We start from the raw sequence: 12,299 nt of genomic DNA, 5'->3' as shown, positions 1-12,299 counted from the left end.
TCAGATGCAATAAAAGGTTGTGGAAACGTGCGTGAGATTGAGAGTGAAGAGAAGGGTCGATCAAGGTCATCAGGCAACATATACAGCAACGTATATACAACATTCAAAATTACCAGCAGGAAAAGATAAACACTCCTTTGGACATGAGTTGCTTTTTGAGCATTGCATGTAAAAAAAAAAGCCGAACAGTTAGCAAGTTCCCAAGAACCTCATCTTTCACTCTTCTGTGAAGGGCTTCAGAGATATTTCAAAAGGGAACCTGATGAAATGCATTACTGCTGATTGAGTCAGCAGGTTTACTCCTGAGTTTCATTAGTGAATTCTTCCCAATATTTAGCAACCACAGCGTCTTTGAAGGAGGAAAGGACCAGCTTGACTAAAAATCAAATCCTTCCTAAGGGACAGCAGGCAGAAATATAAGGTCAAACACTTCAGCTGGTATTACAGAAAAGTAGCAGAAAACCAACCTCTGGCTAGAACTAATATATGTAGAAGAGGTTATGACCTCAATTGATCTCTCCATTTCTGCACCAATGGGAGACAGCAAATAACATTTACTTTCTTCATGAGTGAGTGGAAACTAGAGACGATGCTAACAAATTTCATAACCGATATTTGGGCCAGTCTAGTCACGACATCCCAAAGAAGATATAACAGAGCTGGAAAAGATCCAGGGAAAAACAACTAAGATAATCAAGGGGAAAGCTTATCTTTCAGTCAAGGACAGACTAAAAGACTAAAAAGGATTAGAATTTCTCAGACTGGGAAGATGAAAATGAAAAGCATTAGTGGGGGGATGTGAGGCTAAAGTCGACTCTGGACAAAAATAAATGTCTTTGCTGAATTTCAAAGAATTTAATTGAGGCCATTCCTTGAGGTCAAAGGATGCAGATTCAAGAGAAATTGAAATGCCTATATTTATATAGAAGTTGGTACATTTATGGAACATATTATTATTAAGACAAAACTGAAGTGGGGAATAGGAAAAGCTTGACACCATTGGATAAACTCACTGCCAGTTGATTTACAATGCATTATTAAGACGTGGTCATGATGTACCTGAATTTTTTAGGTAAAATGCACTAGGTTACCTGACAAAACAACCGTTGGTATCTTCGTCTAGGACAGAGTTCTGGGCTAGTTGCCCTGTTAGTCTGACCCAGTGTGGTATTTCTTATGCTTTTATTATGACATCTATGCGGGAACATCCTGCATGCATGTTTGAGATTCCTAAATTCTTTTGACAGTCCAGAACACAGACGAACAATTTTCTAACTCATTAAGAAAGCAAGAGAGCCCCAGTTCTTGGCTCTGTTTGGTTTACCCATATGGGAGCATGCAACATAAAAAGGTGAAAGAAATCCTAACAGAATGCAGCAGCTGGTTAAAGGCTATTATATTGAAATTTTCATGAGTTTGACAGTAGGCCAAAAAACTACAAAATGGCAGAGAGTAGAAAAGGCAGTTGTAACAGGTTGAACATTGTTGGTGATTATTTTTTCAGTGGCAATGAAAGCTGTAATCAAATAACCTGAAAGAGATGCTGGCAGGAATAAGGGAGCCCCAAGGGAGAGGGAATATGAAAACTGTAACAATGATGTATGCTGTGGACAAATAAACTAGACAAACATGTAGTTTGAAGTATCAAAATCAAGGTTCTTAGCATCATATGAAAAGCTGATGTCAGGATGCAGGCATAAACACTGCCTGATTTGCAAACTAGAGCAAAAGATGTTAATGACTTAAAATCTCAAGAATGAGTGCACAATTCAACAACCAAAAGGAACTGTGCTATTGGTATAGAAACCTCTTGTTATGTGGGCGATCCCTTTATCCCAGCATTGAAAAGAAAAAGTTATAAAGCATTGAAAACATAGCCAGAGAAGACACCTGGTTTTGCAGCTGGGCATCTATGGTAAAAACTCTTGACTGGAAGTCAAGACAAACAAGATAAGAAAGAGGAAAAACGAGGACTGGTTGAAGCATTGTCACTGTAAACTTATTTTTGTTTTTTAGACCAATACGGCATGTCAGATTATGAATGGCATTAAGCTGTGCATAAAGTCCACTGAACCTTGTACATCAAATTAATTTGCTTTCAATAGAAAATTTTAGATAATAGTAATGGCTAATAAGACACAAGTGCCATTAATCATCTGCTTACTGACAATGTTCATTTTATAAACATGTGTTTTCCCTATATTACAGTTTAACATTTTACACTTATATTTGAGAAATTATATCATCCCTAATTTCAAACAGATTTATAGTTGTAGAGAGAATTGCTCTCCATAAGGTTTCAGAGATATTTTTGAGAAATTACGTAATTTCCTCATTCCAAGAAACTGATTATTTCAGAGGCTTTTAAGGTCTCCATACTCACCTTTCTGCAAATTTGTCCTACCTATTTTTCTCTCTCTCTTATTATGAGCCAGGAAGTATAATAGTCCTAAATTATATACCAAGATTTGAGTTCTTTAAAGAGGTGTGGTGAAATTGGAGTGGGTTGACAGGGCATATCTAAAGCTAATTAAACAGTGGAAAAATAAAATTCCTATTTTTTAAAGTAACAATTTGCATTATGTTCATTAAAATAATGAATCTTAAAAATAAAGATATTATCGAACAAAAGCTGAGATCTTAGGTTTTTCAGTTTGGACAGGACAACTGAATGAGTCATACTCATTAAGTCTTAGAGATAAAAAGGATCTTAGATATCATCTAGTCCAACTCTCTATTTTATGAATTAGAAACCAAGGTTTGGCTGGGCACGGTGGCTCAAGCACTTTGAGAGGCCGAGGCGGGTGGATCACCTGAGGTCAGGAGTTCTAGACCAGCCTGACCAATATGGTGAAACCTCGTCTCTACTAAAAATACAAAAATTAGCCAAGGGTGGTGGCAGGTGCCTGTAGTCCCAGCTACTCGGGAGCTAAAATGGGAGAATTGCTTGAACCCAAGAGGCAGGGGTTGCAGTGAGCTGAGGTCGGGTTACTGCACTCCAGCCTGGGCAACAGAGTGAAACTCCATCTCAAAAAAAAAAAAAAAAAAAAAGAAAAGAAACCAAGATTTTTATAGGTTAAGTGACTTGCCTAAAGCCATACAATCACCTAATGACAGAGCCTTTAAGACTAGACTGGAGAACTAAAATAATAATAAGTTTTCTTTTTCACAGATCTGTGCCCTTATCAATACCATCACCATGGTCTTTAGGTACGTGAAGGAGCATTAAACAAATTGGATATATAGCTGCTCTCTAATTCCACTGAGAAACAGCAAGACACTAATACACAGAAGGGAATTACAGCTTTTCCGGAATTTGTCTCTTTTTTATTTCCGTTCCCCCACAGCAATGTACTGGGATCTCTTGTAGTAGAAGTAACATCAGGGAAAAGAAGATGAATATATAGGGAAAGGACAATGGGACTGGGGAGACCCTAGGAATCCATGTGAGACCTCTAGTGAGCCCCAAACAAGTAGTCATTTGGAGAATAATAGCTTAAAGGTGTCTTGAATTCTCCAGTGATCCTAAAACCTCATCTATGAAAGGAGAAGAGTCTTTATTTCAGTTCATAAAGGAATTGGATAAAAGTGAGAGCTTTATGAATTGGTTGAAGAAGTAGCAGGTTTCAAACATGTTAGTCAGAAATAAAAATTTGTGAGGACAAAGACACTGATGTAGAAAATCACTGTCTAGAGTTTGAAGAAAATTGTTCCATAAAATATACAGTGGATATAAGGTAATACAGTACATGTGCACATCAATATATTATTTAATAAAGCATGTGATTTAAATAGGTATTTAAAATGTATAATTTTGAGTGACTAAATTAATGAATTAAATATAACAAAAATAATAAAATTAAATTCAGAAAATAAGAAAGCTAAAAAGCAGAATCAAAGTATACTAAAAAAGAATTTTCAAGTTAAGAGATACCTCATCTGGAAAAATGTAATAAGACAAATGGTAAACCGTTTCCTAAAGTACGTATCTCTCCTGAAAGAGTCAAAAGACTACCTTCACTCCCATTTTTCTGAGTTAACAAAATAGAGGCATAAAATCAAATTTCTTGAGGACTGTAGTAATGAAGATCTAGGACTGCTGTTATTGCTTTAGAACTGAATTAAGAAGAATTGATGGGCAGTGAAAGAATAAAAACAGATTCAATAAAAGATGGCAGGCGGACAAAAATGGGAAAACATATAATATTTTTAGTCAGACTCATGGCAGAAGCAAGTTCAAAGACTTCAGTTGGTATTGAAGACTATTTTATGAACCCAGTAAATTATAATTGTTGCTGAGGTTTCCAATTCAAAGTTAAATTTAAGTAAGACTCTACTGTACAATGGATGAGAGACTGTGAAGGTATCATAATCACTCAATATCCTCTCTCCTCTCTCTTCCATGTTGACCCAATGTATTGTCACTTATATTTCATGCAAAATACGACAGAAGGTGCTTCCAAGCACCCATATTCTTTTGACTGGCACAAATGTTTCCAGAAAACAGTATCATTCTGTTGTTGTTAGGTGACAAATACTGAGTGTTATGTATCAAGATGAACAAGTAAGCCCTACAAGTCGAGGACTGCTGCTTTCTGCCTTTTCGAAACATGAAGTATTCATTCACCCAAAACAGTTGTGTACATATAACTGTGGAAATCTTCTACCTTTGACTGAAGAAGAAATGTGAGAAAACCCCCAAATAAATGAAATTGTTCTTGCAAAGATTGACTCCCACTATCAATAAAATTATCTGGAGCTTTTTGTTCTATTGTGAAAAATCCGCCCCCTCTGTCACAAAACACACCATATATCCCACATTAAATAAACTTTTCTTAAAAGTGGTTCCCCATTGCATCAGCAAATTTACAATGGTAATTTTAGAATAAGTTTTTTATCCAAGCTTCCTCAGGAAAAAAAAAGAAATAGGTATTGTAGGCCAGGCTAGTGTCACATTTTAAAAATAAACTCACTTGTGAATATACAGATTAGTCACAATAAATGCTCCTTTAAAAATGTGATACTTCCAACTTACTTGATATAGTAGGGCACTTTGTTTGGCGAGATGGCTCTCTCCCAGGGACCCTGGACAGATGCTGGAAAGGAGGGAGGAAAAAAAGAAAGGCAAGAAGGTCAAATTCATCGCAAACAGGAAAGACAACATTAATCTCCAGAATTACAATTTTACACTGATATTGGTCTGTTTGCTCAGCTGCCCATGAAGACAGGACGGATTAACCTGCTGTTCTGAAATTTCTGTCCTAATCTAAGTGAAATTGAACTCATTCAGGCACAAAGATAAATGCAAAGGAAAAAAAAAAAAAACCCACAAACCTTTCCACTGCTAAACCTATAGAACAGATAAGAAACTGAATGAGTAGACTGATGGGGTGTCTTGTATGTGTCTCCCTTGAGTGCTTTTTTTTTTTTTTTTATAATACTTTCTGTTGCTGGTTCTCAATATTTTTTACTATTTGATTGACTGGATTTTATTATTTCAGTAGCTGAAATATCCCTGTGTGATATATTTACATTCTAAGTTATTGAAGCTAAAGTAATATGCTTATCCCTCTGATATGCTTGTTTTTCTCTTTATTGATTTAAAGAGAATCCAAATTCACTTACCAAATAGATTCTTAATTTGGGGCCTCAAAATGTCAGCTGACCAGTGTGATCTTATTAGAAAAGGTGACCAAAAGAGGGAATGGTTACTGATATCAGAGTGTAATAAGAAGACTTTTGTTATGAGTGATGAATCCTCTAGGTGAAATTTCATTTCACATACTAGGAATTTGTTTTATTATGACTTCACTGTGTATTGGTCAAACGAATGATCTTTGCAGTTTTTTTTTTTTTTTTCAGACTTAAGTTGTAGGATTTCTTCCCTAAAGCTGAACCTCTACAAATATATTTTATATACTGTTTGATCTGATTTTTTTTTCTTTCTTTAAGACAAAATAATCTTGTTGAGGAGGCACTATAATGTTTCCTCAACAACATAATCTTCCTCCTGAATATAGTTTTAAGACACTGGAGCTTTAAGAAACACAGACTATTATCAGAAACAGAAATAAAAGCAGCATTCTTATTAACATCTAGCAATTTTATGTGTCTATACTTTTTTCCCTGAATTTTCATTCTGCTAATAATTTGAAGCACAGCTGATGCTGACCATTATTTCCTCTTATGAAAAACTCCCTTTTAAATTAGTCTCGCAGTACATTCACTTCGCAGTGTATTGAGATGTAAGAAAACGTCAAAGCTCCACTAGCAAGACTAATAAAGAAGAAAAGAGAGAAGAAGGAATCCAAACCTCCACGAATTAAAATTTTGATAGAAGGGGATATCACCACCTAATCTCCACAGAAATACAAACTACTCATCAGAGAATACTATAAACACTTTCACGCTAAATAAACTGGAAAATCTAGAAGAAATGGATAATTTTGAAACTACACTTCCTTTCCAAGACTAAACCAGGAAGAAGTTGAATCCCTGAATAGACCAATAGCAGGCTCTGAAATTGAGGCAACAATTAATAGCCTACCAACCAAAAAGTCCAGGACCAGATGGATTCACAGTTGAATTCTACCAGAGGTACAAGGAGGAGTTGGTACCATTCTTCTGAAACTATTCCAATCAATATAGAAAAAGAGGGAATCCTCCCTAACTCATTTTATGAGGCCAACATCATCCTGATACCAAAGCCTGGCAGAGACACAATAAAAGAGAATTTTAGACCAATATCCCTGATGAACACGATGCAAAAATCCTCAATAAAATACTGGCAAACCGGATTCAGCAACACATCAAAAGCTGACCAATTATGATCAAGGGCTTCATCCCTGGGATGCAAGGTTGGTTCAACATTCGAAATCAATAAACATAATCCAGCATATAAACAGAACCAAAGACAAGAACCACATGGTTATCTCAATAGATGCAGAAAAGGCTTTTGACAAAATTCAACAGCCCTTTCATGCTAAAAACGCCAATAAATTCGTATTGATGGAACGCGACTCAAAATAATAAGAGCTATTTATGACAAAACCCACAGCCAATATCATACTGAATGGGCAAAAACTGGAAAAATTCCCTTTGAAAACTGGCACAAGACAGGATGCCCCTCTCACCACTCCTATTCAACATAGTGTTGGAAGTTCTGGCTAGGGCAATCAGGCAAGAGAAAGAAATCAAGGGTATTCAGTTAGGAAAGGAAGAAGTCAAATTGTCCCTGTTTGCAGATGACATGATTGTATATTTAGAAAACCCCATTGTCTCAGCCCAAAATCTCCTTAAGCTGATAAACAACTTCAGCAAAGTCTCTTGGTGGATACAAAATTAATGTGCAAAAATCACAAGCATTCATATACACCAGTAACAGACAAACAGAGAGCCAAATCATGAATGAACTTCCATTCACAATTGCTTCAAAGAGAATCAAATACCTAGGAATCCAACTTACAAGGGATGTAAAGGACCCTTCAAGGAGAACTACAAACCACTGCTCACTGAAATAAAAGAGGACACAAACAAATGAAGAACATACCATGCCTGGCGGATAGGAAGAATCAATATCGTGAAAAATGGCCATACTGCCCAAGGTAATTTATAGATTCAATGCCATCCCCATCAAGCTACTAATGAGTTTCTTCACAGAATTGGAAAAACTGCTTAAAAGTTCATATGGAACCAAAGAGCCCGCGATCTCCAAGACAATCCTAAGTCAAAAGAACAAAGCTGGAGGCATCACGCCACTTCCGACTTCAAACTATACTACAAGGCTACAGTAACCAAAACAGCATGGTACTGGTACCAAAACAGAGATATAGACCAATGGAACAGAACAGAGTCCCTCAGAAATAATACCACACATCTACAGCCATCTGATCTTTGACAAACCTGAGAGAAACAAGAAATGGGGAAAGGATTCCCTATTTAATAAATGGTGCTGGGAAAAATTCATAGCCATAAGTAGAAAGCTGAAACTGGATCCTTCTCTACCCTTATACGAAAATTAATTCAAGATGGATTAGAGACTTAAATGTTAATAGGACTCCATTACCATAAAAATCCTAGAGGAAAACCTAGGTAGCAAATTATTCAGACACAGGTATTGGCAAAGACTTATGTCTAAAACACCAAAAGCAATTCTGGGCAGCAAAGCCAAAATTGACAAATGGGATCTCATTAAACTAAAGAGCTTCTGCAATAAGCAAAAGAAAACTACCATCAGAGTGAACAGGCAACCTACAGAATGGGGAGAACATTTTTGCAATCTACTCATCTGACAAAGGGCTAATATCCAGAACCTACAAAGAACTCCAACAAATTTACAAGAAAAACAAAACAACCCCATCAAAAGTGGGCAAAGGATATGAATAGACATTTCTCAAAAGAAGACATTCATACAGCCAACAAACACATGAAAAATGCTCATCATCACTGGCCATCAGAGAAATGCAAATCAAAACCACAATGAGATACCATCTCACACCAGTTAGAATGGCGATCATTAAAAGTCAGGAAACAACAGGGTGCTGGAGAGGATGTGGGAGAAATAGAACACTTTTACACTGTTATGTGGGATTGTAAACTAGTTCAACCATTATGGAAAACAGTATGGCTTATCTCAAGGATCTAGAACTAGATGTACCATATGACCCAGCCATCCCATTACTGGGTATATACCAAAGGATTATAAATTATGCTGCTCTAAAGACACACACACGTGATGTTTATTGCAGCACTATTCACAATAGCAAAGACTTGGAATCAACCCAAATGTCCATCAGTGACAGATTGATTAAGAAAATGTGGCACATATACACCATGAATACTATGCAGCCATAAAAAGGATGAGTTTGTGTCCTTTGTAGGGACATGGATGCAGCTGGAATCCATCATTCTTAGCAAACTATCACAAGAACAGAAAAACCAAAATAATCGCGATGTTCTCACCCTTATAGGTGGGAACTGAACAATGAGATCACTTGACTCTGGAAGGGGAACACTCAACACCGGGCCTATCATGGGGAGGGGGAGGGGGAGGGACACTGGGAGTTATACCTGATGTAAATGACGAGTTGATGGGTGCAGCACACCAACAAGGCACAAGTATACATATAACAAACCTGCACGCTATGCACATGTAATTCTACAACTTACAGTATAATAATAATAATAATTAAAAAAAAAAAGAAAACGGCCAAAGCTAATATATCCTTGACTACACTGTATAATATGAAAGAACAGCTTCTAATAAAAAGTTAACTTCACCTACTGCTGTGACAATTTAAGGGTACGAAACCCAGCTTCTTTGTTTTTGAGACGGAGTCTCAGCTTCACGCCCAGGCTGGAGTGCAGGTCGGATCTCAGCTCACTGCAAGCTCTCCACCTCCCCGGTTCACGCCATTCTCCTGCCTCAGCCTCCTGAGTAGGCTGGGACTACAGGCGCCTGCCACCGGGGCCCGCTAGTTTTTATTTTTTAGTAGACGGGTTTCACCGCGGCCAGGATGGTCTCGACTCCTGACCTCAGGATCTCACCCGCCTCTGCCTCCCAAAGTGCTGGGATTACAGGCTTGTTCTCCACGCCTCGGCCTTCTTTTGTTTTATATAGAGTAATAGAGGGATCAAATCACCCAACCTTTAACCAGACATGCTGTTTTGTACCTTGGAAATATGTCATTTAAACAATATAGGAAACGGATTTGTATTTGGCTGCTAATTATGCTTTTTCATTTTGGCAGATGGAAATTTTTAATATGGAGAAAAAAGACATTTAGCTGCTGTTTCGAAGTGGTCCCCGACTTTCAATTTCTCTCTGTCCTTCTTTCTCTGTTCCTTTATTTTCCCTTCCTCCTGCCTTCCCTGCTTCCCTTTCCATCTTTGCCTTTTTCATTCTCTTCCCAACTCTCCTCTTTTCCTTTTTTCTTCTGTAGGATACAGCTCTCCTGTCCAAACAAGTTCACAGAGTAAATAAGATCTGATTTAAAATTATGGGCTAAGGCCAGGCGTGGTGGCTCACACCTGTAATCCCAACACTTTGGGAGGCTGAGGCAGGCAGATCACCTGAGGTCGGGAGTTTGAGACCAGCATGACAAAACCCCATCTCTACTAAAAAAAAAAAAAAAAAAAAAAAAAAAAAATCCAGGCATGGTGGCAGGCGCCTGTAATCTCAGTTACTCAGGAGACTGAAGCAGGAAAATCGCTTGAACCCAGGAGGCAAAGGATGCAGTGAGCTGAGATCGCACCACTGCACTCCAGCCTGGGTGACAAGAGCGAAACTCCATCTGAAGAACAAACAAACAAACAAAACGTGGGCTAGACTTCCTGACCTATCTGGTCAAAGTCTGTTGTTATGGAAATATTAAAAAGCTAGCCCTCTATAGCAGGAAACATGATGGAGAGTCAGAAATTATAGCTCCTGGCTGCTCAGTGTACCTTCTTCTTAAAATGCCAGCATCATAAAAGGAAGAAGAGAACTCCAGAGAGCTCTTGGTCCAGCCCTCACTAGCTGTGAATGCCAAGCCTGTGAATACCTAAAATGAGAAAAGAATGGGTATTCTTTCCTTAAAGGTCTCTATGGGCTGAAGCCTCACAATTTCTCTTATTATACCTTTCCAGGTTTTTTTTTTTTTTTTTTTTTTCTAAGTCATTCTAGTGGTCCAGAAATTCTTTCTAATTTGGAGGATGCTAGACCATCCTCTGACAGCAGAAGTACCACTATGGATTTCCTACACTATTCTTAGGCATCTCTCAGAAAGAAGTGTGCTGGAGAGGGCTGCTGGCTGCCTGGCCTGGCTTAGGGGATTTCGGTCTGAAAGAAACAACTGCCAAGCAGCAAGAGACAGAGGAAAATCGGTGTTGCCTGGCTGAGTTAATGGGAAGACCTACGTAGGGTATCTAGAATTGACTTTGTATGTTTACGTTAAAAGGGGAAAAATTCCAATTAAATGTCAGAGAAGTTATCAGAATATGCTTGAACTAAATAGCTGAAAATATTTTAAAAGAATTTTTAAAATATTATAAATTCTAGATCAAAATGAAATTTCAACCTTTTGTAACTGCAGTTCTTAAGTGTTCATTTATTTTCCTTTAAAAAGCCCTTGGTCTTACGTGTAGCCATCAAATAGGTCCAATGGTGAGATTCGTTGTATTTTTTTTTCCTGAAAGATGTTTTTCCCCTTTGATTCACAGTTTATAAATTCACCTAAGCAACTGGTTTGCAGTCATTGTTTGAAACCCTACAATTTTATACTCAAAAATGTCCTTGACATGATTAAAAAAAAAAAAAAAAGGAAAATAACAACAGCCTCCCCTCATTCCTTCCCTGCTCCATCATAACCACATACACACACACTGGAACTACTTGCTTTAGAAATAACACACAATTGGATGATAGTTCTATGGAATTGGGTTCAGTGCTCCTTCTCAAGAGATTCTTAAGGGTTGTTGGCAATTTCATTTGGGGCTGCCAGATGATTCTGGTCTTCCATCTATTCAAAAGTTGATCAAATATGTGGTAGTGCTCATAAGTGTGCCACAGAATTTTTTCATTTCTTGTAGCAGTACTGACGCCAACAACAGCTGTTTCTTATCTCAGTGTACCAGTGGAAGCTTGTCATTCTTCATAAAGCTAGCCTACGTAATAGACACACACATCTTTTATGCCTGATGTGTCCATTTTTAGTAGCCCATCAAAAGCAAATTTATCGGCAAATAGTTTTTATATGACACCGGGTTGTCCTTTGGTATTTTCTTTTACAGATGTGTCTATAACCACTATGTGTAATTCCAGGGCAGCTTTGTGATTCAGATTCTTGAATGTACAAATCATCCATTATCATACAGCACCAGCATCATGGGGTATTGTCCATTGAATTTAAATAGCGAACTACACATGCATTTATTTATTGCAAAACCAACCTCTGAATTTCCTTTTGTGTTACAGATACAGTATGTTATTAAGAGCAAGAAAGGGTAGCAATTCTACCTTCAAATGCTTTTCCTTCCTTGAGGTGACAGGATTCAATATTGTGCCCAAGGTAGTTTTGAAAATCACAAGCACAGGCCACATTATTTAGGGGAAGTTCTTATTTCAACCATTTGTAAACGCATGATGAACAGAATGTGCCAAGCGATGCACCCTGGTGTTAAGTCATATTTTAATCGGCACAGGGGCCTAACCAGAAAATTAAAAAGAATGTTAACGTTATTTTAAGACATGCCAAAAGAGCACTTTCTGGAATTCCAACCCAAACAAATTCATTAATCTCTCTACTTTTCTCATATTTGGT

The 12,299-nt window shown here is 37.5% G+C and overlaps 1 protein-coding gene across 6 annotated transcripts in view; it reads right to left on the bottom strand.

Annotated features, from left to right (window-relative positions):
- DMD (dystrophin) overlaps positions 1 to 12,299 on the bottom strand; it is a 2,174,064-nt gene that overhangs the window by 206,293 nt on the left and 1,955,472 nt on the right. For all 6 annotated transcript variants that reach the window (XM_031660704.1, XM_031660695.1, XM_031660696.1 and 3 more), the window contains one exon: positions 5,036 to 5,096. In XM_031660704.1, the coding sequence (XP_031516564.1) occupies positions 5,036 to 5,096 (61 nt within the window). The remainder of the gene's footprint in view (positions 1 to 5,035; positions 5,097 to 12,299) is intronic.

This window comes from Papio anubis, chromosome X (genome assembly GCF_008728515.1).
Source record: "Papio anubis isolate 15944 chromosome X, Panubis1.0, whole genome shotgun sequence".
Classification (NCBI taxonomy): Eukaryota; Metazoa; Chordata; class Mammalia; order Primates; family Cercopithecidae; genus Papio; species Papio anubis.
The sequence above is the reverse complement of the archived record's forward strand: the minus strand, read 5'-3'. Positions and strand labels throughout refer to the sequence as shown.